The 27,967-nt window shown below is 40.2% G+C and overlaps 1 protein-coding gene and 1 long non-coding RNA gene across 3 annotated transcripts in view; both read left to right on the top strand.

Moving 5' to 3' along the window:
- Window positions 1–573: 573 nt before the first annotated feature.
- On the top strand, window positions 574–18,859 carry LOC137474619 (uncharacterized). The gene is made up of 3 exons (XR_010999431.1): window positions 574–711; window positions 8,858–8,921; window positions 18,720–18,859. It is a non-coding gene; the product is annotated as an uncharacterized lncRNA (long non-coding RNA).
- Window positions 18,860–18,912: 53 nt separating this feature from the next.
- MRTFA (myocardin related transcription factor A) overlaps window positions 18,913–27,967 on the top strand; it is a 77,876-nt gene continuing 68,821 nt past the window's right edge. Inside the window, exon 1 of one of the 2 annotated variants that reach the window (XM_068191355.1) lies at window positions 18,913–18,981. Coding sequence is in view for 1 of the 2 variants with exons in the window: in XM_068191352.1 (XP_068047453.1) it covers window positions 26,877–26,922 (46 nt within the window). In the remaining variant the exon portion in view is untranslated. Of the gene's footprint in view, window positions 18,982–26,552; window positions 26,923–27,967 lie in introns of those variants that run through there. The other variant, XM_068191352.1, reaches the window with a different exon arrangement.

Below are 27,967 nucleotides of genomic sequence, written 5' to 3'. Positions count from 1 at the left end.
TCATTTGAAGATCTCTGCTGGCTAATCCCTAATTTCCAGTAAACTTGCTTCACTGAATATTATCTCCGGATTTCAGATCGCGACAGGCCGAGGCTAAAGCCGAACAAGCACCACGCTGCTGTATTTGGTTTCCAGCACTTAGGATCCAGCCTCTGCCGGGAACCCCCCATTCCCATCCCAAGGATAGGGGTGGGCGGCGCTGGGTGAAAACATGGGAGAAAGGAAGGTGGATATTCCTGACTTGTCATGACACCCGAAACTCCCAGAAGCGCCAGCACGCACGCTCTGCTCCACGGTTTCACCTCGGCCTCGTTCACTCACTCTCCCCCACAGCCCACGGCGCCCACAAGGGCGGCGCTGCGCCTTTAAGGGCGAGGCCCCGCCCCTCCCCGCCCAGCAGGCACCCGCCCCTCCGCCCCACCCGCGATGACCTCATCCCTGCCTTCCCATTGGCTGCGCGCCCCGTCAGTCAAGCGGCGCACGCCCCTCGCTCCCGTTCTCTTCCCCAGGTGCTCGCGGTCCATTGGTCGCTTCTCGTGTCGCTCACAGGCGCCTCTGCGCTCTGATTGGCGGGGCTGCCGGGGGGCGGGCGCTTCCGCGGTTGCGAGGCGCCGGCCGGCGGTGGCGCGGCCAGGCTGCGGGAGCGGGGGCGGCGCCTTCTCCGCCGGGGACGGGCACGGGCGGGTGCGGGCGAGATGGAGCCGTGACCAGGTGAGCGCGGAGCTCCGGCTCGGCCGGGACCTGCGAGGCGGTCTCGGGGAGCGCCGGCGGCAGACAGAGGGAGGGTGGGCGCGGGCCCGCCCCGGGGGGCCTCCCCGCGCTGGGGCACGGCCGCTCCCCGCGGGCGCGGGGCGGCTGCGCCCCCTCCGCAGCCCCCGCGCTGTGTCCCCGCTGCCCCGGAGCGCTCCGCGCCCCTCCCCGCGCTCCCCCCTGAGAAGGGTTCCGGGCGTTCAGCCGGTCGGCGGGGCTGGTTCTGGGGGCTCTTTCCGGCGGTCGAGGCCGGGCGGTGCTGACAGGGTCTCGCAGGGGTTTGGGCGGCAGCCGCCGCCGTGACCTGCCGCCCCCACCGAGCTCCCTTGAGCCGGTTGATTTTCCCCGCTGGGAAGATGCTTGTCCATGCTGTGGCTGGGTGCTTATTTGCTTGTATATCCGCGTGTCCCGGGCGTTTGTCTTCCTCTCAGTGGCTGTAAAGCCTTGCATCGAAGAGGACTGTAATTTCACGTCTCCCCTGACCACGGCTGAAAACTGACAATTCTGTATGTGTGTTAGTGGATAGAATCCTCCTGAGACCTTTATGATCTGGGTCTGTGTAGCCTTATGCTGCACCGTGCAAACTTTGTGTTCATATGGTTCTGTGTGGCTCTGTTTTACAAAATGAGCTTTGAGTGAGCTGAATAAAGGGTTGCAGGTTTGCTGCTGCTTGTAGCAGTCCCTGTCTGGTATCGTTTGTCCAGACAGCATCAGGGCCTGTGCTGTGAAAGTGCATTTTAAGCTACCCTCCATAGAAAATACATTTTGAAGACATTAAAAATGTTTCCGTTTAGCTTCTTTTCTGTATCTTGGAACCCAAAGTGTGCTTTTTGTTTCTTGATAGGATGTGAAGACACAGCTCTGAATATTTGGGAAATATAAAATGTAGCTATTCTCAGCTGGATGTGTATATCCCAACATTCTGTCTTTATTTTAAAATTGTATTTGACATCAAGGCTAGTTGTGGCATAGCTGACTTATTGGAAGTGTGTTTTTTACTTGTGTGTTGGTGTTCAGATAAAAATACAAATGAGCTTTTACCACTGATTTTAAAATATATCTGCTGCTTGCACAAAACTCCTCACTAGGTTTCTGTAAAATCCATACTGTTGAACTGGTAGAAGTGTAATGCCTTTAGATCTTCATAAGTATTTCCAAAAATATTTCAGTCATTACTGAATATGAAATGACAGGGACACTGATTTGTTCCCATTTGCTACAGTGATTTAATGAGTGATCTAATAATTGTGATTAAATAGGATCTAATAATAGAATTTAAAATAAGTGTATGATCTGAAGCTGACTGTGAACTCCTTTTCTGTTCTTTAGATTCGTGCTTTCTGCTGAAAGGAGAAAAAGACTTGGGGATAAAAGCAAATGCCTTTAGCTTTCCACAAGTAGGCAAATTTGCCCTTCTTAATTACCAGATATTGGCTTACTGAGCCCTTTCCAGTCCTTCCTCACTTATAATTTAGAAACCAAATGTGATTTCTGGAAAAGAGTGAAATACTGCCAGTTACAGCTTCTTGAGCATCACACTGTTCTGTACAAAATGTGAGCAGGGCTGTGCTCACTGGTTCCAACAGTTGTGGAAGCAGCTTTAATTTCTGTAATATTAAGGCCATCCACTCCTATCATCATGTGGGAGAAGGCTTCCAAATCTTCAGGCAACAAGCAGATCATGAAATAAAATGCAAAGAAAAGGAGTACAGAAGACATTTTGGCATAGAACTAAGATAATATGGCATTTTTCCAAAAACAGTCTCTAATATTTCCTACTCTTGAATATGAAATAATGGGAAACTCTTAGGTGTGAGGAGGAGTACTTGCTTGCTTGCTTGTTTTTTTTTTTTTTTAATGCTGACTTCTGGCATGGCAAAGGAGCAGCATTTTTCACAGACTTTCATCCTTGAACCTCCAGGTGAAGTGTACATTTAGGCAATAAAAATACCCTTTAATTTAATGTGATGATAATAATAATAATAATAGCAATCCCTACTGGATTTCCTTTACTATTGAGCCATGATTAAATTCCTGTATGGTATTTGGTGGTGAAAACATCAGCAGTACTAGAGAAAGAAATGTAAGAACAAAAAAGGTTTGGATGTTGGAGCAGAAAGCAGATGAATTCTTATGATGTGTCAAAACATTACCACAAGATTAATTGTTGCACTCATTTGGAATGTGCAGGGTGTCTCCTTATATGCTTTTGACCTCAAAAGCTTAATATATAGCAACTGCAACACTCTTCTGCCTTTCCTCTCTATACTTAGCTGTCCTTCCTGTGTTGTAGATAATACAATTGGACTATCTCAATGTCTGTTTACTTACTGATAACTCAGTATTTGATTAAGATTCTTTCTGAGGAGTATAGTTGATTTCCTCCATGTAAAAAGTGGTAATAATTAACAAATCACATTACAGTTATACAAAACTCTTCCTTTAAAGTTGGTTGGGTTTTTTTTTGGTGTTTTTTTTTTTTTTGTGGGTTTTATTTTTTTAAATCAGTTGTGTCCTGAGGGTCAATGTCTTTTCCTGAGAAACTGTTGGAGAGGAAGCAGAAAAAGCAATTGTTCAGCAGTCTCAAACTGTCAGACACCTACTCTGGGAAAGCCAAATCTAATTATTTCCTGTTGGACATATTTGCTGAACTGAACTGGGACTGCGATCAGAGGATGTGGTTACACAGACATTTCTTTTAGTGGTGGGGCTGTCTTAAACAGCTCCTATTCCCATTTGCCTTTTCCCCCCCTCCCCAGCATGTGCTGTCACCTCAGCAGTGATGTGGAGTCTGTGGAGCTGCATGCTAGGCCAGGTTAGAGACATCATTTTTAATCTGGACGTGTTTTATTCCTCTCCCCCTCAGACACCCCCTTATAAAAATGGGGGAGAGCTGCAGGAATGCATAGCTGCAGTGGAGGAGTGCATTAGTAAGAGCTACAGCTAAAATGAACTGTAGTTTAAAATTGTTCCTTTGATTATTCTTTTATGTGTGGGTGTTAGATGAAATGGATGAGTTTGTGTGAATTCAGAAACTAATTTCTTTGTCAAATACTTTGTTCAGTTTTTCAGGGATGCTGTGTGTGTGGTTAATGTGTATGTTTTACCTCCCAACCTTTGAATGCTTTCTGGGGTGCAAACACTGTTAAGTGGCTTCTTCAGGGGAAATTAATGGCATTGGGCTGAGGACAGTTTTCATTACCAGGCTTAGATGTGCCACACTGGTCAGTCAGAGCCTTCAGATTTTTAAATGTGGGTTGTCTTGCGGAGGGCAAGCAGCGCATGCAGCTTGCACAGGAGTCTGCCCTCAGTCTGATACTCTGTTTTCAGATGTGAAGGAATAAGGCTGCTAACAGTGTTTCACTTCCTTTGATCCTTTCCTGTTTCTTATTCAAGACACTTATTTTCCACACAGATAAATCTTAGAATTTGTCACTTAGTGAGGTTATGTAATTTTTTAAATTAGTTTAGTTTATATTTCAGAAATTGATGTAATGAATTTAGTTTGTGCAGCATTCCTTTCCATTTCCCTCCCCCATTTGGTTGTGTGTGTGTGCATCATTATTCTTGTGTGAAGCAATATTTTGGATTTAGGCACACAGCCATATTGATAACATCTCTTCAAGAAGGTGAAATTTAACACAGAGTCACAAGTCTTTTTAAATCTTGAGAGCTAAACACTGAGCTTTTAATTGGAGATTTCTGCACCTTAACCTCCTGCCATCCATCTTCTTTTGCTCTCCTACTACAAACTAGAGTGTCAACTACTTCTGCTTATCCTTCTTAATTAACTGGTGCTCCCTTTTTCAGCTTCTTTGGGCCCTGCTGATCCAGAAAAGCAGAGTTTTTGTGGAGTGCAGCAGAGGAAGCCTGGTAGCTGCTGCTGCGTGTGCCAGCACGTTATTTGTTAACAGCTTATCACTGGGGGCTGCCTTTTTGGCACTGAAAGAAAAACTTTATCCTGGACAGGGTCAGGAGTTGCTGCTGCTGTTGTCTCTGCTTGCCATGGGTGTTTATTGAAATGTGTAGGGAGCCCTGGCATAAAGCAGTGCAGAAACTTCCCTATTTTGCCGTCTTCTAGTGAGGCAAATCCATGTGCTGACTACACATCCTTTTCAGAGTATCTTCGTGTTAGGGGAACAGGAGACTGAAATGATATATCTAGTTCTGTGAAATTAATTTTGGTCTGGGACAGTCTACATCACAGATTGTTTCAACCTCAAATTAATGTTTCCTGTAATATATGGCAATTATGACTGGTTATAGACACACTGGGGAGGGGATGTGTGGTTCCTTGAGTCCTCCCCTTCCTGTGGTTTAGTGGAGCACTGAGGCTATATCTTCATGGCACAACTGATCCATATGGTTGACAGCCTGTTTAGGCTTACTCAGATGAGATCATCCTTTACACACAACCATAGCCATGTTATGATGAACTCGTTTGCTCTGCAGTTGTTTATATGTGTGATGGTACAGCTCTGAGCAAAGATGAGACAGGATTCACTTTCTGACAATTACAGGGAAGCTTTTCCTCCTTCAGGCAGAAACTTTTGGAAAAAAACATTGAAAGAGTCTAATGATTTTTTTATTATTATTATTATTACCATTTTTACCCTCCCTTGTGATTTTTTAGCAATATAAGATGTTTCCCAGCAGAATGTGATTACAGTCCACATTGTAACTTAATTTCTATTCCGCTGTGTAAGATGGACCTGCATCCAGATGAAAGCTTTCTCTGAGTGACTGGTAGGACTGACTATGTTAATGTTAGGCCCAATATAACTGTCTCTAAATTTGCTCTCGTATGTCCTGTTGGATATGATTTACAGGAGCAGATCACTTCAGTTTGAATGTTTTTAAAGCCTCCATCTGAGAGACAGTCTGGGTGTTGGAAGGGTGGGATATGAATTCTGCATTGCCATGTTCCGATCTGAGTTACGAGTCATGTCAGTGTGTTTCTGTGTTGTTCAGGCATGCTGAAACTCCAAGTCACCACTGAAGGCAATAAGCCATTGTAATCACTGGAATAGCAGCCATTTGACTTGAACATGTAAACACTGACATACAAACTTTTCCAATGGATGGAGAAGTTTATCAGCAAGATGAGACTTCTGCATTTCTTAGAGATGACACTATTTTTTCTTCAGAAAATCTAGGACAGTAGAGTTCTGCTTGTATTGACTGTAGTGAGAGGAAAAAGGAGTGTTGGAGGAATGTTTTGATTGTGCTGTGGGCAAAGAATAGCAAAAGCAGCTTAACTGTGGAATTTTGCCAGAAAATGTTTCAGTTATCAGATTAATCTTTGCTCACTCACTGCAGCATAGAAGGAACAGTAAAGAGCTTGTCTTTCATTACAGTTGTAAGGCTGTTCTGCTAAATATTTGTGAAGTTTGGCTCGTTAATTTTGAAGGCAGGGTGTGTCTGGGTTTTCTGTTGTTTCATCTTGAAGCTGCATTGAAATTCCATGGAGTGAGTGAAAAAGAATAACAATAGGAATATGTTATACCTGCAGCGTCTCTTAGCTTAATAGCACACACAGATTAGAAAAAAAAATGAATGACTGTTCATGCCTATTGCATGCCAGCTATCTCCTATTTGGGGTTCAAATGACCAAGCACTAAGTTGCAGAATGCAATACTTTAACTGTCTCAGGCTGAGCAGGAACTTTGTTGGCAAATGGGACTAAAAGTTTTAAAGTTGACCTTTTATTGGCCAGAGTATCTGGAATAAAACTTTAGTTCTTAGTAGAGAAAGTAAGAAAAATGTGAGATGTCTGGGAGGATGAGTTTTGAGTGGGAGAGCAAGGATCTCAAGGCACCTGAGAAGGCTAATGGAAGAGTTGGAAAGTCAGGAGAGGTAAATAAGCTAAGGCCAGGAAAAAATGCACTGAAGAAAATACGGAGATTAATTTGATTGGTTATGAGGTTTCACTTCTGTAGAAAATGAGCAGATGCCCTGTACCAGGACAGGCAGATCAAGAAAAAACTTAATTGTTCGACTTGTCTTGACTCAACTGAGACTTTGTGCTGGAAACTAAATGGAGCAGCATGGTGATTGTTCAGCTTTATCAGTGCTGTTGCAATCCTTAATTGGAAGATAATATTCAGTGAACCAATATTACTGGAAATTAGTGATTGGCCAGCAGAAGTCTTAAAATGAAATGCATTTCTAACTTTTCCACACTTCCCTGTTGTGAAAAGTGGTTTCAGGGATACCTGAGTCTCCAAAAAAAAAAAAAATCCCAAAACAACAGCAAACTAAAATATAAAAATCCCACTCAAAACCAAACTATGCCAAAAACTTGCACTGAAGTAGAGATTTAATATATGGATAAATTTTACTCACTTATAATTTGTGATTTAAAGAACCAGTATCATCACAACTAAATTGTGATGTTACGTGCTTAATGCTGTCAAGAAGAATGTTCCAGCAAAATTGTTTTGTTAAATTCTCAGGTACCTTGTTCATCATGTTGGAATAGCAAACTCTTAACATTGGTTAATTGTTTGCTATCTTTGTGGAAGACTTTCCTTGACTTCTTGAGGCCTTTTTGCCTTGCCTGTTAGGAAATCTAGGATCTGCAATTCTATAAAAAGTACATTGTAAGTATATACTTCATTGTGTAGTCTTGCATCATTGTTATGTTATAATTACAGTTGTATCAGTTTGACTGCTTTATTAAAGGAAAATAATTACTTATTATGGGCTCTCACATTAAATTAATTAAGGTGTTTTAAGTAATTTTAAATATTGACTTGATGACAAATACTGTGAGAGGTGGCAGAATGACTCCTTGATTCTGTGATAGAGCCATGATAATGTGTGCTGGCACACTTTATTGAGAGAAAAATAGGAACATTCTCTGTAAGGGAATTTTCTGACGTAGTGGTGTCCTTACTTGTTGTATTTTTTTCCATTGGTGCCAGTATTGTAAATCCCTTCTCCTTTGAATTAGTGGAGTTAAGTGGAGGAAAGTGGGCCAAGCAGTGTGCAGTTCATTACTTGTAGCTCCTTCTGATCAGTGTAAACAGAATAAAATTCTTTTATTTGTTGGCAATCAGAAAACTCACATTTTGTGTTACACTTATTATTCAAGCATTGAGACTAATCAGTGTAACTGATCTTACTCCTTCTGATGTTGAAGTAGTTGATAACTTATACTATTTTTTTAACATTTTTTTCCTTTTCAGTGGAACTATGCTAATAATCTTGTCCAAAGTTCATCTGGTCTGAAATTCATATTTAGGGAGGTGCCTGTTTCTTTTTTATTTTGTCTTCTTGACAAAATATTATGGCATTTTGACTGCAGTTCTGTGCTTCTGATGTCTAGGAAGCCCTATAGTCTGAAAAACTTGGAGGAGGAAATGGAATGGAAACTTTTATGATGTGGTTGTTTTTTTTTTTTTTTTTAAAGTGGCTAAGGAAGTAGAAGTAAATGTATGGCAACTTCTGACCCTTTTTATTGCCATTTGAAACAACAATCTTCACAGCCTCTGAAGTAATTATTTTCTACTTAGGTACTGCTAACTAGAATGCCTTTTAGAACTGTGTATGCCTCTTAGAACTGTATTGCCAAAGAAAATGGAGTGTTACTTCAATAAATTTATGAGTTTTTAAGATGCCTGGGATGGTTCTTTTCCCCCTCCTGGGATTCCTGTTGCTGTCTTGACAGATCTCTGTAATGTACTTTCATCTTTTCCCTGTTTTTGTGTGGATGGATAACCTGGTGTCATAAATTGGTTATAACAGTTCTACTATCTAATGTCTAAGAATGATTTCAGTAGAGGGACTAGAAAATTGAGTATGAATATTCTGCCTTAGTAGATCTCAAACAATGCATTCTTCAGAACTGACAAAGCAGCAGTCCTAAAATAAAAGTTCTGCTCTGCAAGTAGCATGTGGTGTGTGAATACCAGCGTGGCAGTCTTGATGGTATTTCAATCCAGCTTCTGTAGTGTGTACCAAATGAATTATAGATTCTATTTAAAAAGAATCCCGGATAAAAGATTTGCACCTTACTCTTAAAGGAGAAAATGGGCTATGTTTGGTTTTGTTTGGTTGTTTGTTTTTAAATCTCTGAGTATTTGTGTCTTGTTTTCTCTTTCAGTGACTGAGGAGAGAGCTGCTGGCATGGAAGTGAGCTGGGTTTGTCCGTGGGAACTGTGAGTAAGGTATGTGTTGTGTTCTCTTTTCTGTCTTTAGTCTGCACCTTTTGTTCTTAGGTTTTGATATGAAAATTGCTTGTAGTCACTAAAAGTGAGGGATAGTATTGTTTAGAGATAAAATATTTTGAATTTGTGCTAGTGTGACAGCTGTGCAGCAAGGACTTCATAGTGTCAAGCGTATAAACAGCACACGTGTGCACTTTTCTATGCTGCTGAGCAATTAGCAAGACTTCTTTCAAAGAAAGAAGCAATTGAATTTGGTATCCTTTGAATTGGCAAAGAACAGCAGCAATTCTGATTCCCCCTCTCTACACCATGTTCTTTACTCACATTGTTTAGATTTCCATGTTATGGATTACTTGCTACTTCTTTTCAATAAACTAGTTAGCTTAAACAAGGCAATAATATTGGTCTTAGCTGCTCTATGAATCACCGAAGAAAATTCTTACCTATTTTCAGTAGTGGGGAAGTCCAAGGGTGGAAAGTCAGTTGTTGTAAGGGGAAAAGGGAACAGAATATCTAGTAAATCAATTGCTGGACCTTCCACTTAATGAATGTCATGCTGGATAGCTGCATTAGAAGATGCCACTAAATGCAAAGAAATTTGAATTCCACACCCTGTGTCCGTTAATAGGGAGGAGAGACAAAACCAATTCAGATTGTTTTAATTTTTGTAGACAGTTTCATACTGTCATGACTAAAGAATGTCAATGGAGTCAGAAAACTTCTTGTAGGCTCTGTTTCAGGCTTTGGTTTCACACTGTACTTCACATGAGGTAACTGAAAGCTGTCATTTTTCAATGGGTCCTGCTCCCTGTTTTCTTTTTTCTTTAGTTGTTGGTTTTGGGGTTTTCTTACTTGGTTTTTTGTTTGTTTTTAATGAGATCTGAGGACTTTATGGTTGCAGGGTTCAGATTGCTATCACAATGGGAAAACAATAATATTTCAAGGTGTAGCTTTCCATCAGAACAGTGGGCTGAATTGACTTGCTCTATGGCTGCAGAGTCACTGCTTGTAGGAGAGGAGGTGAGAATTTCAAATGGTGGTGTGGTGGTACAATATGGACTTATATCTCAGACACAGCCCGTGATCAGACTGAATTAGATAAATTATAAAACTACTTCCTCAGACACACAAAAGTAAGTGGCCAAAAAACCTTTCCAAAAAATCATTAAGATTCTAAAGTTTTGCAGTTTTGCCTGCTGCTTTTGCTGCAATGAGTGCTTATGCCAGGAACTTAGCTGACTGAAATTTAACTACTTTATCTTTGTTTTAATTCTTCCTTTGCTGTTAAAAATTTATAAATTTAACAATTTCTTTTATTTAATCTAGATTTGTTCTCTGAGCTGTCTTTCCTGCCTTGCCTACGTCACCACTTTATTATGCCCTGTGTCATTCAGTTCTAGACCCAAATTTCAATTCTTCTGTCTGAAAGTGTATTGTTTCTTCTGAGGCCTTACTTCCTATGCTCTTCTTGACCAATGACTTTCTCATCCCAGTCTGCTCTAAATCCATATTCAGCAGGAGTTCCTTCATACTTTTTCAGCTGTGAATTTCCAAGTCAAAGCTCACATCTGGCTGCAGATCATCAGCATTCCCTTTTCTAGTTTGCTGTAGCCTCCCTGCTTCCATTGGTTGTTGGCATCCACTGCCACATGCCTTTGCTTCCACTGAATCCATTGCTTCCACTGCTTGCTCCTATGGGGTGAGGAGGAATGCCTTGCCTTTAACATGAAGGAAATTTTAAAAGATGCCTCAGACAGTGATTGCAAGAAAGCCAGCCAGTCAGAAGGTGGTGGAAAGCAGGCAATCCTTTTCTAAACACACTGCAGTCCATCACGCATTTCTTTGGCAGCAGTGCAGGCTCAAACAGCTTGCTCCCTTTCTCAGCTCCCTCTGTTTTGCTGGCATAGCTGGTTTTGTGGCCATGGTGAGCCACTCTGGGGAACACATCCTCCTGGAAAGAAGTGTTTTTCTCTAGATTATTTTTCATCTGGTCCAGTACATGTTGTCTCTGTAAGATTTATGCTGGTCTCACAATGAGGAAGGTATGAGAGTGGGAATGTGTAGCAGGCTGCCTAAGTTGGCACTGCTGCTAGATATTTGAGTGTGCTCTTTGACATTACAGTTAAGTTGATCTTTCAGTGTGCTACTCTTGCAAAGGCAGGTCAAACCTCTGCACAGCCTTGCACTCCTGCTTCTTCCTTTACAGCAGAGCTGGTGATTGTGCAGCCACAGGGCACAGCCAGCCAGCCGACTGATCCGGGAAAAAATGGCTTCTGATGGTTCACAGAGTGAATCGTCTGCTGGTTCGGCTGACCTGAGTCACCCCGTGGGTGCACAATCATTAGATCAGACAAAAGGAAAGCAGCAGGAACCAACAGCTTGATAGCAGTAGGCTGAATTCTTCTTTCAATTATGATGTTGAACTCTATTGTGACCAAGGCCTAAAATACATTAGTGTACCCACTGACACATGACACCTGAACATGACTTTTTTTTTTCCTCTTTTGTTCTTTGAACTTCAGCAAAACCTGTTATTTCTCCGGTAGCTATCATCTTTAGTCTCACAAACTAGATCATTGATTTAACACTCTGAGCAGTATGAGAGAATTAGGTGTCTATAAAGGACTTCACTAGTTTGAAGCTTAATGTCCTCTGAAATTAGAAGAATGTTGTCCTCATTCATGCTTTGAACTAAAGTAAGAACTTCAGAAATTGGTGGAGAGTTCATTTTTTTTTCAGCAAGGGATTGTTTGTTCTAAATATAATTGCTAATCTCCAAACTAGCTTTGTTATTATCAGTTCTCTATGTACCCAAAGTTCCATGGGCTTGAAAGCCACAAAGTTCCTCCAAATACATATTGAAGAATGAAAAATATTTCTTAAAAAATAGCTAGAATGTCAAACTACATTTCTTAGCTTGCTGTTTGTGGCTTTGAGAAATTAATGTTTATTGATGATTTTCCAAGACCTCTTAAAAACTTTCTATCACTGCTGGATGGAGTGAAGGAAATGTTAATATTTTATGAAGGAAATATTTAGGGCTTGAGAAATATCATAATTGATGAGTGGTTGTTAAAATCATGTGCAAGGCTGTGTTTGTCTGCAGCACAAATGATGCAGTTGATTGCTTTGCACTAGATGTGCATCTTTTCTCCCTCAAGTCCTCACATCTCTATACAGCTGCTCATGCCTTTTGTCTGATAACATTTCTTGCTGGCCTAAGCATATTTTGACTCTTGTACTGCTAGATTTGCTGGAGGTGGTAGCAGAGAGAGATGGTGAAGATTGAAAGATATCCTCTGTTACTGCAGTGTTATCAGCACAGCACACATACGGATTTGGGTTCTTTAGCTCAGATTGTACTCATTTAGCTCAGTTGTACTCATCTGTGTTTTACCAGTGTCTTCATTCCCATGTGTTGCAGTCTTTGCCTTTATAATACAGGCTTTGCAGTGTAGTGGCTTGTGATCATGGACAATTTACACCTGCAAATCACTGTTTCTAATCCAGAATGAATTTGGTTACATTTTGACTGCTTTTGCCCCTCTGCCCATCCCTGCTTCCAGTTACTGTGCAAGTGAAGGAAGCTGATGACAGATACATTTTGCAAAAGTCAAATGCATGTGGAATGTGTGTGTTAAAATAAAACTTCATAATCTAAGGTGGCCTCTTTTTAGTAGTCTGCTTAGTTTAGTTTCTTAACTTAAGGTAGTTCCTGAAGATGAAGTCCTCAAGACTGCTTCTCTTCCAGGATACAGTCTTTGTCATGTTTGCCTTGCTGCTGATTCTATTGTATATTCTTTATGGGCAGTGTCATCATGTGGGCTCTCAATTAACTGGAGAAATAATTCTGCCAACATTAAGCTAATGTGTGCCTAAGTTAAGCTGACTGACAGGAAATGAAATAATACCTTTGTAGGTCTTCCTGTTTGTGACTTTGATTTCTAAAGATATCTCTTGTTCTGATTGTTATAACATCTCAAGCTAATGTAATGCCTCTGCTTCCAGCTGCTGTAAACTTCACTTCTCCTGGGTTATTCTTTTAGTTTGTGATGACCTGGGGGATATAGTTGCTTTTGGGCATGTCATGGTATTCTCTTCCAGTCTTCTCACTCATTTCAAAGTTGTGTCCACTTAAAGCTGCTTTACCCCAAGATTGCCTCTTGGCTGGCTGATCTCAGCTGGCATGATAATTTAACAGAAGGCTGCTCATAAGTTTAAAATAAAAAAACACTGTGTCTACTCAAAATAGCCCAGCTGCACACACATGCTGTTGCTGTTAGGTGCTGGAGGTTGCTTAGCAATTCTTAAATCAGTAGGAAATTGCTATTGCCCTGGCAACTTGTTCCTATAATGCAAACAAGGGAAAGCTGTTTAGAGGTGTCCTTTCTTGATCTGGGAATTGCATGTGTTTTGTGTTCTTTTCCCTGTGCTTCTCTGATTTTTACTCACTTATATTAAAATTTCTTGTATGTTTTAATTTTAAGTTAAAATTCCTCTATGTTTTACTCTGGTTATTGAGTTTTCATGTATGGGGAGGGTGATAGTCCTTGGTTCATTGAAATACTGACTTTCAAGATCTTAATTATACCATGAGTATGTGAATATTCCCAAAATCATGCAGGGGCAATAGCATGCTCTCAGGAGCCAGGAGTTTTTAAGTTATGTTGCTATAAAACACAAAACCACTGTCACAACAATACAAGTATGAACCACGACACCTGGGAGGAAACAGATCTGCTCAAGAGAGACAGTGGACATTGCTTGTAAATAATAACTAATCTTTATCCATTTCTAACTTCTGAAGGCATTTAAATACTTCAATTTCAGATAGACAAACAAGACAGAGTCAGTTTTGCACAAGGTATAAGATTAAGAACCACAGCCATAAAGAATTTTCTAAAAAATATTCCCTTTATCAAACCTACAAACTACAAAGACTATACTGCTCTGAAGCTTGTTTTACATGGTAGCTGTTTAAGTGCATCTTGCCATTGCAACACCATATCACAGTAAACACACAGGAAACCTGATTATCTTAGCCATTGGTAAAAACAGTATTCTGCTTTACATTTACCATATGACAGAATTACTTAGAGAACTTTGAGTTAAAGCTGCTTGTCCAGGATCACTGAAGGATAGCTCAAAGCCCATGAGGTGAGAGGGAAACAAAACAGACAGACACAGACAGAATGGAAACCTCTCTGACTAACAGTAAACTAGTAAAAGGTAAACTGGGAGTGGGAGAAGGGATTAGGATTAGTTTCCTGTCATTTTAGCTCCAGTAATCATCCCATCATAAGGGCAGACAAGCACCAATGTTGGCACAGGGCAGCAACAAAGGCATGCATCCAAGACCTCCCCTTTTGGCAAGAGCCAGCTTAGACCAAGTTAGCTGTATCATACAACCACATCCTCTGGTTAGACACTAAACGGGCATTGCCATCAAAAGGAGCAGTCCAGCCTGCTTGTTCCTCACCTCCTGTCAGCCAGCACAGGCTGAACCAGATCAAGGAACTGATCTGTGTTCAATCTGAGCTGGTCTCACACACACACACAAACACAAACACACACACTACTAGTTGTAATCTGCATCTGTTGCTGATCTGGCTTGCCAGCCAGCCACACAAAAACTTGGTTATCCTAAGGGAGAATAAGGCACAAGGAAGTAAAAAAGAAATCAGAATGGCTACTTTTGGTAGCAGTCATCTTAAACCATTATTAAATGATTTGATCTATCCAATATTTATGTGGAATATGGACACATGCGCTATGGTGACACAGCTATGTGTGTAGTTGGCAATGGACTGGGGAACTGATTTTATTGAATACCCAGGAAAAAAAAGAAAGTCTGGTTCTCAGCTAAATAGATTCCCCAGTCAAAGAAGGGGCAGTGTAAGGACAGAAGTGAGTAGCTGGACAATGGAGAACTTAAAGGTTGCTTAAGCTGGTGTTGCTGCTGTAGAACATCTGTGGTATCACAGCCACTCTTGTCCCAGAAGCAGCTGGCCTAAAAGTAGAAAAATGCCATGATAGGAAGTTTTTGCCTGGTAAGGCAACAGATATGAATCCTTGAGAGTACTTACTCTGAAACCCTTATACAGGATAAGAAATACTAGCTCTTAATACTGTCCATCAGCTTCTGGATGACTCACTTAAAGATCATGGCGTGGCACATTTCTTTATGGGAAAGTTTCTAGTCTGGTTGGAAATGACAGGAAAACAAACATTGTAAAATTTTAATTAGGTTCTAGATATTAATGTGTGTAGCTATCTGATCATTCTACAATGACAGTTATAGAGTGGTATAACTGTCTGGGAAGTCTAGAAACAGACTTATGTTGGTTTGCAGAAAAGGATTCTACGTCTTTCACAGGACTTCCAAATACTGTAGCATGAATGTTTATAAATCCTCAAAGCATCTTTCAAATCCCTCTCTGCCCTTGTCAGACTTGTAATTGAACATATTTAAATCAAACTCATCCAATTATAGCTTTTATTGTAGTCTTGAGGACTGGATGCCTTTTTTTTTTTTTAATTGTGGGGATGTGTTCCATACCAAAACTTGGTACTGATCTGAAAAAGAGCTCTCTTGGAAGAGGCTGGATGTTTGGATGTACTATGGTATCAGCTGGTTCTGTCCTTGTGAAGCGCTGGCACAAGTGCTGGTGATGCTGCGCAGGGAACTGCACCAGGGACCCGACTTAGCTGGAATGTGAACCAGAAGACTGGCTTTTACCAGTTTTACCTGGTTTATTGTGTGTCATTGCAGAGTCTTGTGCTGGCCTGAAGCAGGAGGTGATGTGGAGGAAGGAGAAGACAGGCTTACCAAATGCATTTTAATTGTTCATAATGGTTCATTCCAGTTTTGTTTCCTTTGGGCTGCAGCTCTATCTACTTGGACTAACAGAATTGTTGTCCAGACTAACTGAATTTTTTTTTTTTTAATTTTGTGGTTGTGTTCCACTATACCATGCTGGTTCACCTTTGCCTTGTATAGAGGAATTGATCCAGATGAAAAATTCCACTTCAGCTGAATCAGCTTTCTTGATACAGTTCACAGTATGGCTCTACAAGCAGCACTTCCATCAATTCAGGACATAGTGGTAGAGCAAGAATGAGTGTCAAGCCAAGGTTTGCTTAAGCTGTGTTCCTTTGATGTGGGACAAACATTGCCTGACATGCCAACTAGGATTAAGATACCTTCCATTCGTATCTTTTTCTGTATGAGTTAGGAAATGTGCAGGTCCGGGTGCAATTCTAGATAGTCCAGCTGCTGTGATGAAGTTTCATTGGACAATTTAATGGAGAAGCTCTGGTTTATAATCTCAATGCCAATTAACACCCTTTGGTGTGGTGTTGCTCAAGGTCACATAGCAAAAGGGTGTTGAGCATGGGTCTCTTGCTCCTTGTGCTGTAGCTGGCTCTGATGCACTGCTTTTACTGTGGCTTGGTACCGTGCTTTTCCATAAATGATACAGTTTCAGTAATCTGGCTAATGTCAATATACTGATTAGAGAAATAGATTCTATTTTACAACACTGTTGTTAAAGTGGTGTTTGAAATGTGATTTTCCTAGTTCATCGTGCACGTTATAAATTCCTCTTCAGAGGAAAATCGTGTATGTTCGAAGTTCATAAGGACGTTTGCTGTTTACCTAATTGGAGCAGATCTTGCATATTTGAGACATGTTTTTCTTCCCTTTTGAGAAGAGGAAGAAAATCTTTCTTTTGCAGGGTAGATTGAGGAGGGAAGGTTGAGAATTCTGCTGTTCCCTGTTCTTGTGGGGTGAGTGTTAGATATGTGTGTCACCTGTTTGTGATTTCAGGCCTGGCTGCACTTGTGCTTCCGCATGATCTGACCACCATGTGGAACTAGGCAAGGTATAATGTCTCTGGTACATCTCCTTCCATAAAGCAGATTGGCTTTGGCTCCTCTAATGTGGTGACAGCAGCCCTTACCAGCCAGCCTCCTAACTGGGCAATTACTCTGCCATTTATCCCCTTTCCACAGGTCTCCCATCCTACTGGGGCAGGGCCTGAGGCCAACTGTTATTTGGTTGTGTTTTAACTCTTTCCAGCCTTTGCAAAGGTTGTTGTGGTGTACCAAACTCTGTTCTTTTAAGTCTGTGGTTTAAGGGTGTGTGTTTTCAGGTTTTCTCTATTCATTATTAAGAGAAGGACATGATAGCAATTTTTTCTCTTTTCAGATTACCGTTACAATCTTTCAAATAGATATGATTTCATGTTTGCTTTGGACAGGAAAAATATCAAGGAAGGAGTAGGCACTTTCTAGCCAGATGTTAACTGAAGTAAAAGCAAATACTTCATATGGCAGTAAGGTTTGGCTCAGTCTCGTTTGTTTTGTTTTAACAAGCACCAGCTTCAGTTGGTGGTTTTTGTTGTTTTCTATTTTTTCCTCCACCCTTCTTTTCTTTGCTTCTCTTCAGATCATGACATAGGGTCCTGGGAATGAATGTATGACAACATGGATGGAATAATATGTCTTCATTACCAGTGAATTTGTATTGTTGTCTTAAATATACACTGACAAATTTTTTGAGACAAATTTTTGCACCACTTATAACTTTCTTCTAGATATTACAGTACAAATGGTGCTTATCAACTGAAGTATGCAAGTGGGGAAAGTGACTGTTTGTGCTCTTTTGTCAGCTATTGATGTGTTGATGTTGTCACACTCATCCAGGTTAATTATGAGTGTTAAGTCGGGAATACTTAATAAAATCTGTATTGCTAAAATCCTTGTTTCCAGTTTATGCTTTTTGAATGGTTTCTGGAGCATTTTCCTGATGGTTTTGACTCTGCTTTTCTTGCATCTTTTTGAGTTGAAAGTTAGCATCTGCAAGTACCTTTTACTTGCTGAATTACCGAGTCTTCCAAGTTGAAACGGCAGTATGCTAAGACGCAGGAGCCTTCCATCCTCATTAATCAAAACCAAGTATGATTGCCCTTGTATAATGTCCGTTATTGTTTAAATGTTGACACAGTAACCATTTCACTGGAGACTTACAGCTGGTTTGTTTCTGTTTAAATTGCTGAACAGAAAAGAATTTTAATTTGAACACAGAAGTGGCTTTTGAATACTTATTTAAAGAATTATGAAAATATAATAAAACATTTTAAAATTACTTATTTTGTTAAAGTCCTTTGTATGTTGTACATTTTGGTTACTGTAGGTGAGGTTTAAGACAGAAAAGTTTTTTTGTTTATGTGGAAAATTTTTATTTTATTCACTTTCAACTGATAGTGACTGGAGAGGACAGAATGGAACAAGATAATTATTTTTTGAAATGCAGTTGATTTTTTATCTGAAAATCCTCATTTGTTGTACTCAGCTGTCCTTCCAGGTTTATTATGAAGGATTATTTTACCTGACCGGATTTCAAATAGACTGTTGTTAAAACACTATTGTTGATATAAAGGACAGTATCCAAGAGTTCAGCAAGGTTCCAAATAGACTGACTTCACTGAAGTGAATCAATCTGTTCTTCTCAAGACTGGGTTCCTAAAATACCAAAAATTGAGAATGTTCTCATAGTTTCTAAGAAAATTATAATAACCTGTAGTTTCATCAGTGCTTTCTGTGGTGATGCAGTTGGAGGTTTTTTCAAGTTTTTGAACTGCTGAGTTGAGCATGTTTCATTGGATTTCAACTGATGATGGTCGCACAAACTCAACTTGTTTCTCTATAGCATGGAGGACACCATGATGAACTGGACTTATGGCTAAGGCTCTCATGTGAGATTGATGGCCTATTTTTTGCTGTTTTGTCTTGCAGGTTGCCATCACGAAAGCCAAAGTGGATTTCTCCGGGGTGGTGTGCCTGCCCCCTTCCGTCATTGCTGGAAATGGGCTGGACGGAGGAGGGGCTGGCGAAAATGACGATGAGCCGGTGCTGGTGTCCCTTTCGGCGGCCCCCAGCCCGCAGAGCGAAGCTGTTGCCAATGAGCTGCAGGAGCTCTCCCTGCAGCCCGAGCTGACCCTCAGCCTCCATCATGGCCGGAACCCCAACCTTCCCCCACTCAGTGAAAGGAAAAATGGTAAGTGGTACAGTGTGCTCATGTCTCATGTAGTGTCCTCAACAAGTGGTGGTGTCACAGTAGATGTTCTGATAACAGGTCTGCTTTTTATTGCTTTTTACTATGGTTTTTTTTTTTTTGTAGGAGAAACTAATGATCCAGAGTTCAAAATACAAAATTATTTACACTGTTCAGTTGGAAGGATTGATGTTAGTGGCTTTGGAAGTTCCACAGAGCTCCAGTGATAAATGCTTTATATTATTATTTTAGGCAAAAACCAGAAAAAGATTCCCTGTACTTTGTGGTGACTGGGTTGTGCAAAACTGAGACAGTCAAGGGAAGTCTTAGCTCACCTTCAGACTGTAGCCATCTGTAGATTTTTCTTTGTCAGCTTGGTCTGCACTTGTCAAGGGTGAGTAACTTTCTCACTGCAAATGTCTGAAAGGTTCTTTCAGACTTCCTGGGAGGAGAAGCAAGACCTAGAGTTAAAAATTAAGTGTCCCAGTAGGCCTTCTGATCCTAGAGTGAGAATGGCCTGTGCATGTCTATCAACTTGCAGGTATCTTATGGGCAGCTATATAGTGGGTTACAATATACTGGCAAAATACAAGGCTACTCAGTGACCAGAATTCTTGGCTTTGAAAGGCTGTTAACTGTCTGAAACTCAGGATCACCAGGCTGCCATGAAAACCTTTGCATGTTCAGCCTCATCCTGTGAGAGAATGATGAAACCATTTGATAAGCGGTGGCTTCTGTTTGTGAATTCCTTTTGGTGATTTCCCTTCACTCCATCTTCTGGGGTATATTTTGGTAAGTCTTGGTGATATGAGGGCCTTGCTGCAGTCTGAATTCATGCTATCACCTGCAGGGTACTGTGGATTTGAGCATGGTGAGTCCATGGCTGTAACACGATGGAGTTACATGACACAGCATATGAGAAATGCTGGGGAGCTTCAAAGTGGCTTTATAGCCAAAACATAATGTCTATGGTTAAGTGATGTAGAATATGTGCACTGAAGGACAGTAGTTTGGATTGAAGGGGTACCTCACTTAACATGGCTGGATCTTTATATCTAGAAAATGACCATGCCTTTTTCTGAATGGTGTATCAATATTTTGCAATTTGGAAGAATTGATTAACTTAAACCCAAAGTGTTGGGTTTTTAGGAGGTTAAAAAGAGTTTCTTCATTCATATATGTTATACCATCATCATGTGATCACAGTTATATTTACCAAAAAATGGAGAAGATAGAAATGACAATAACAGAAAAAAAATTTTGTCCTTCATTTTTGCAGTCTTCTAAGATAAAATACAATAGATGGAGATAAAGGTGGTGATGGTAAATAGAAGAAAATTGGAATGTCGGTCAACAAGGTAGACTGTGACCTAAGCATATCTCAACTAGTGGTAGACTTGGGCATTTTATGGTTATGAAAGCAAGCAGAGATTTCAAATGGTATTTAATTGAGATAGCAGTGAAACTGATAGAGAGCTGGAACATGGGAAAAGCATATGAGTCTTTGTTTCCAGCACCTGACAGCTGGTAACATGAAGGCAACATTATGATTTGTCTGGAAGCAGGGTTCTTCTCTTAGCCAATATAGCATGTTCAAGGATCCTGAAGTGGGAGGAAGCAGTTTATTTTTGATGCCACTGGGAAAAGGATACTAGTGCTGGGAAGAGATAAGAGTACCTTTCAGAAAAATGAAACTTGTGGCAGCACTTTGAATGGTATTGTTAGAGTCAGAGGAAAGGATATTCTGGCACAGGAACGAAAGTCTTTACAGGATTCAGTATTTGGATAAGTTTAAAAATTGGTATTTCAGGAATATTTAACAGAAATAGGTGGTTTTCCTCTATCTGAGTAATGTTATTTTTATGGACTCAGCTTTGAAGCAGTATCATTGTGGGCTGCAAATCTGCTTGACTGGAACAGGTAAAATAGAGTTGTACTTTTAAAGTATTTGAAAAAGAATATCTCTGCCCATATCTTTTACCAAAGAAAATTAGGATATTCCCGGAAATGACTCATTATTTGGGCCTCTTCAGAGCTGATTCTTTATCAGGGCTTAGCACAATAGTGGGAATTTTACTGCTGGAGGGGCAGTTTTTCAGGCGAGGCATAAAGTCCAAAGTCCCTGAGCTAGATTATCTGAATATTCCTTATCTTTGGAGGTACACTGGAGGTACACAATGCTCTCTTGTCCTAGGCTGCAGTATTTTGTTATGTGTTGTTTGTGTGTACATTCATGAAAGTATTATGGGAATGAAAAGTGCTGTTGAAGTACGGTTATTTGCAAACTGTCAGAGCGTAAAAGAACACTTGGTTTAGTGGGCTGCTAAGAATTTTAGTGAGCTGTTAAGAAATTTAGCTGATGCATTTTGAGTTAATAAATGTCTTACTTCAAATGGGAACTTCTCAGTTATCTTCGGGTGGAGATTGCACAGCTGTTGAAAGCTGTTGAGCTTGTTAAAACTCCTTTCTTAAATATGGCAGATCTTTGTTGTGTCCTCGGTTTCAAACATGTTAAAAAAGTTCAGAGATGATCTGCCAGTTGAGATGGCAATCTGCTTAAACATTTGAGCAATCCAAAGTGGTTGTAGAACATATCTTGTGCAGTGAAACTGCTTCTGTGACAACTTGCCAAATTCAAGGTATGAGGAAGATTCACGCTGAGTGGCAGTGGGCGGGGAGGAGATGGTAAGTAAGAGACTTGCTGGAAGCTGCCTATCTGTGTCAAAGGGTCTCCTGTTTGCAGTTCTAGACAGGCACTGCTGACTCACAGCTGAACTAGCTACTTATGCTGAGAGTTTCTAACAGATTAACTCTTTCTGTAGCTTTTGCTAAACAGACTTGGCTTATCTGTGGGTATCTGTAGAAAAGTATTACGTGGGTTTGTACCATGTTTGTTGCAACAGACTGTGGTTCTGGAACATAAACTATTAGCTGAGTTAAAATAGAAGTTTCTTTGGCTTGTGAAGCATCATGGAATTATGTATCCCATGGGAAAACTGGGAGGGCAGTCCTGTATACACATGCTGCCATATGCCCTAGGACAGCAGATTCCTTTATTTTTTTTTTCCTTCTCTTGGAACTGAAGAGCAGCCAGATGCAGTTTCCGGGGGTTTTGGTTTGCTGGTTTTGGTTTGTTTCAGATCCAGACTTCTCTTCATATTCTCCCTTATCACAGCTACATGTTCTCCTGGAAGGATAGGTACACCTGGACACATGGGTGTAAAGACCATGAGCAGCTTGACTGAACAGCTGCTGTTAAGTTACACAATTAAAGTGCAATAAAAGATATTAAGGATATAGAATTCCAGTATGAAGCATTTGAACAGATAGCTAGGAAACAATTTTTTGTCACTTCAGGGGAAGGAAGCCTTATGTGGTAAGGTGTTAGTAAACTATTTTGACACAATTATTAGGTTCTGTTCAGACATCAAGCTTAATGGGACACTTAAGGTGTAGTTATTTAATTTGTGCTTCAGAGTGAGTTTTCTACCCCAGATTTACATTCCTTCTCCTTTTCTACCCATGTTCATCAAGGCCTCAACTTTCTTTAACCGTAAGAGATTACCTGTGACTGACTCATTTGTTGCCACACAAGCCAGAAAAAGGCCATTATGGAGTCATCTGAAGCTCTTCAGTATATCTTGATTTTTCTCTGTCACCTGTACTAAGATGCCAAGATAACTTATCCCAGCCTTTAGGGCAGGGTTAGAGCAGGTCCCTGATGAATGCATTTACAAAAAAAGAAAAAAAAAAGAGAAAACCCACCAGGTGATAAATATACATATCTTAAGTAGCTTGATAATTTCTAAAATAAAAAAGTCCTCTTCTCCTTAACTTCCATTTGAAATTATGATAGTTGCTCTACTAACTTATTGATCCTCTCTCTTGACCTATTTTCTCCAGAAGAGTTTTTCATGTTATTCAATGTTTCTAACACAAAAACATTGTGTTAGAATCCTCGGACACTCCTGGTTTCTTCTCACTGTGGGGTTGTTTAAGATGTTAAGATTTTTTCTAGGGAACTGTTGCATTTTATGATTACTAGTATGGAGGGAGCTTGCACCAGCTTGCCGGTGTTTGGGGCTTACTTGATCTGGGATGCTTGCCTTCTACAAAGTACCATACGTGTTAGGGGAAGAGATTCTAGTTGGAATGTGTGGAATTTCAGTATGACTCAAGTAATATAAAAGGCATGTCCTTTAGGTATGGGAAGGTACTCCTGTTAGCCCTGTACAAAGCATGGGATAAATAGTTGCCATGTAAGTTGTTGGTGATTATATTCAGAAATTGCAGAGCTGAACTTTTAAAATGGTTCTAAAGACCTAATTTAGTGCCTGTGTTCTTATGCCCATTTGCGATTAAAATACATAAGTATTAGGGCATCTTATTTTATTTTAAATAATTTTGTGGGTGATTTACTCCTATAATTCTTCTATAAGTCTGCACAGTCCTATCTCCCTCCTCTGCTATCCATTTCCCATTTTGAATTGTCATTACACTGAATACAGTTAGATTCAAATATTTCAAATAGATCTTATTATAAGGGGTTTGCACATTTTATTATTGTCTTCCTGTTATTCTGACTGTAAAAACAAAACAATGTTTTCTTAAAATCATGTCATAAACTGTCATTTAAAAAAGTAAAGTATGTGACTCGTGAACTCATATGAGAAGCTAGACATGATTACTTATAAACAAGGATGGTATTTTTTTCCAAGAAAGGGCTTTAAAGAGATGAGAGTATTCTGAAATTTTCTCAGTTTTTGAGGTCTGGTGTTGTGGTGGGTTTTTTTTGGGATTTTTGGGGTTTTTCCTAGTATATATCTGCCTTCTGGAGACTCATAGTTATGTTTAATTACGAAGAACTTAATTATCCAGAACTTAGATGTGAAGAAGATTAAGTCTGTATTGTAGCAAAAGGACCAAGACAGGAAATATATAGCTTTCTCTCATCTGTCCTTCACACACATTCCAGTGAGGCTTGCTGATTTCTCTTGTGTGAGAGTAAGGGGAATGGTTGTTAGAACGAAAACAACCAGTCTGTCTTGGATAGATTTGTGTTACGAGACTTTGTGTCCCAGGAGGCCATAAATTTAGCATGCTGTCTGAAAGTTTCTGATAGAGCTATGAGATCCAGAGCATGACAGAAATGACTGGCCTGTTACTGATGGGAGCTACCAAACAACTGAGAAGGAGTAATCTCCTTGAAATATTTTAAACAAACTTTTAAACAGTGATGGGGGAATAGTTCTGCTGGAAAGAATAATGCCGAAGGCAGCTTTAACGTAGTGGCTTTAACAAATTAGCTCTCAAAAAAGTTTTTGTTCCTTACCAAGGTAACAAGACTAACACCCTTCTACACTCACTGGCTCGTAATATTACTCTGCCTTCTGTTTTTCCTTTCTAGTTTCTCTCTTACTTCATTTTGCCTTTGAGGTTTCAAGGTTCAGGGCTGCTGGATGAACGTTAGACGTACAGTTTGATAGCTGTTTAAAAAACATCCCTTTTTCATGAATTTAAACTGCTTGCTAAACAAGTCAGGCCCAGATCTGGGCAGCTGTTTTGTCTGTGTAAGGACTTCTGTTGTTGGTTTTGCTGTTTTGGGTGTTAAGGGCAGTAATGGGGAAAGGAAGCCTGACTCTTTAAAGGGAGAATGCCATTCAGCAGGATTTTCAATGTGTTCTACTTAAACAGAGAGTGGCTGCTACGCGAAGGAAAGGTTGCACTATTTCACAATAGTCAGTTGCTGTTAGTGCTTAGCCAGCTGAATCCTAGCATTGGGAACTTTGGTGCTTCTGTAACGTGTGGCTTTCTATAACTCGCTTTTATTGGAATACTATCAGCCACTTCTGGAGCTGTAGCTCTGCCCCTGCCACGATCAATACATTGCCACGAAGTAAAATGAAGGAATCTGTTGGAATACATCTGGTAGTGCAGTCTTCATCTTCCTTGCTGGTCAAATGAGCAACATCCTGCTTAATGCTTTAAATTTCATCTGCCTCTTCGTGGTCACCGACAGTGCACACGTGCATACTTCGAGAGTTAAGTGATGTTCCTGGAAACTGTAGGAAAGATTTCCTTTCCACTTGGGTCATACTGCTTCCTCTTATATTTCCATGTATCACAGCAAAAACAAGCATACCTTCTGCTAAAAATGGATGTTTCCTTTATTTACAAAGCGTGTGAATATTCAGAGTAGGTGGTAAAGTGAGTTACTTCTGTCACTAGTGCCTCTGAATGCTCAGGATACAATGCACTGCTGCAGTTCCTTTTCATAAAGATTGCATAGCAAGAAGGAACATTTTAGGCCTGCAAGTTTTGCCTACTCTGGCTGCAGATGTAGGACTGCAAAGGTGACCTTTGAGTATGAGAGAAACCCAAATGAGCTGATCCTTGTCCTTTTACAGCACACTACTGATGTACAGAGTGTGAAAGCCAGATACATACTGCAATATCATCATTTTAAGGGATTTTCCTGCATTGTTTAAAGCAGCTAAATGAGTTTTTCCTGCCGCCTTTAAAGCTCCAGGTGTGTTTGTGTGTGGGAAGGAAGATATGCTGCTAAAACCTGCCGCGCTCTTCCCTCAGCAGTTGAGCAGCTGTCGGGGAGTTCTTGTATCTGAATGGTAGAGAAGTTCTGAAGTTATTTCACGTTAGAGGGGTCAGAAAATAGGGCTTAAGCAGTTTTGCACACCTAGCTACTCATTTTTATGCATACTGTTGTGGCAGGACAGGGATTCTGACTTGCTGAAAAGGTATTTAAAATCTAAAAATCTGTCTGTCTTAGATGTGCACAGCTCAATATATTTTAGGGCTTGGTACAAATATATGCAGTTACTTACTTAGATGACCTAAAGAGAAATGATGATGAGCCTTGTGGAAAGATGGGGAATAAGGGAATGATGCTCTGGGGACAGAAGTGTTAGAATTAGTTTGTTAAGATAATTAAATTATCTGTTGGGCAAATTACTTGAGACTCTTTAGAGACCAAGACTGAATTTCCTTTCTGTTGGGAGCTAGAATCATCTAGTGAGGAAAGACTTAATTCTATTTTTATCTTTTACTCAATAAATACTTGACTGTAACATTTCTGTCCACTATCCCAAATAATCTGAAACTGATCAAGTGGATGTGGGAAACAAGACTGATTTTTTTAATCCCTGCTGTAGTTAGATGGAGGGAGTGATCCAACGGTGGATCTGAATGACAAAGGGCAGGTTTTTTGTTTTTAAGAAGCAGACACTACCATCTGTTAGGGTAGCTCAGGTTTAGTGATCAGCAAGGGGAGTTGATTAGGGGAGTAGTTTAGTTATGGAGAAAAAGGACTGGCAAAGACTGAGGAAAAGTGACTGATCTGTCAGCAGGATGTATATGTCTTTGGCCATGTTGTTTCAAAGCTGAGGATATCTGCATGTTTATGTTAACACTGGGTCTCCTTGTCCTTGGAACGAAATTGCCTCATCAGCAGAGCCCTTAGGGGATTGCAAGTCTACCCAAGACGTCATCCTCCTCTTATAAAAGGGGAAAAACTGCCAGTTCTGGTGTCTCTGACCCCTTCCTCCCCCCTCCCTTCAACTTACAGAGCATCAAGGGGCGGACCTTACTTCTGCAAACTTCACATATTGCTCTCCCTTGGAGTATTCATTTTTCTCCTAGCAGTAATTTGATCTTGGGCTGTTCCAACTTGCCTGTAGTGAATGAGCAGAGGACTGCATATTGAAAGACTTGAGTTTTCTCGCTAGGCACAATTTTCTGATATAAGGATGAGAATGTCTTGCAAGTTTTGAATGACATTCAAGTTGAGAGGTCCTCTTGGATTTTTTTTTTTTCTTTAACATATCTATGTCTATATAAAGAGGGGTCTTTAAGGGCTTGTAACCTTTAAGAAAAGAATCGACATGACACTGCTGGAGCCAGAAATGCAGATGACAACACTCCAATCAGGTACCACTCCAAACATAGCCTGTGGTTAATTTTTGCTAGTGAATCATGGTTGCTGAACTATATAGGAAGAGCCAGGAGGCTGTGTGACTTCATATAGACAAATTAGAGCACTGTGCTGATTTCATGTGCAGGTTGCAGATGAGTACTTTTTGGATGTTGAGTACTGTTCAATTTAGAGATTCATCAGAGATAAAATTATCTCTTTTCTTCCCTTGTTGGTCTCCAGTGTTAAATTTATGTGGCTTATGAAGATTACAAAACTCCAGTCAAAGCTAAGACTTGTTCCAAGGACTTGTTCCTCCATTTAGCTTTGGACTGATTTATGTGTTTTTACTGTTAATTATTTTCTCATTAAACATATTCTTGATACTTTGGAGGGATTTTAAATTGTGTAGTTTGGGAAAAACTTGTATCAGAAACTTTCCAATATTTGTTTTATGTCTTGAAAGTCTGTTTCCTTGAGAATGACAGTGGTATTTTGTTGACATGATTAATTTTTAAGTACTGTGGCCTTCTGGTGATGCTGTGCTTACCCCTTAGATATGTACAGGGTTGCATTTCTCACATGTAAGCCATGCTTGAATGAGAATTATCTGTTAATGGGAGCATGAGATACTTCTGTAGGGTGTTTTTATCTGAGGCTCTAGGACATTATGTAGTCATGAAAATAAATACATATATGGATATGAATGGCCTTTGCTCTGTGGATGGGAGCAGAGACTTGGTAAGATTTGACCACAAGCTTGTAGTAGCCTAGGAGTTTGAGTTTGTGTCCTCTTAATCTCTTGGGCAGCATTGTCTGAAAAGCAGCACATAGGTAATGCCAAAAGTGTGAAGACAAACTTGTTCCTGAAAGTCAAATACTTTTTCATTTCCTTAAGTAGTGACTGGGAAAGAGACAAGTAAAACAATAATTTCTTAATTTCTTTTTTCCCCCAGAATTGCTGCCAAAATTGCTATGTTTTGTTTGGTTATTTTCGGTTTATTTTTAGGTTTTTTTTTCCTGAATTGACCATGTTAATTTCCCTAACTTAATTCTTTGTAT

This window comes from Anomalospiza imberbis, chromosome 5 (genome assembly GCF_031753505.1).
Source record: "Anomalospiza imberbis isolate Cuckoo-Finch-1a 21T00152 chromosome 5, ASM3175350v1, whole genome shotgun sequence".
NCBI lineage: Eukaryota > Metazoa > Chordata > Aves > Passeriformes > Viduidae > Anomalospiza > Anomalospiza imberbis.
The sequence above is the reverse complement of the archived record's forward strand: the minus strand, read 5'-3'. Positions and strand labels throughout refer to the sequence as shown.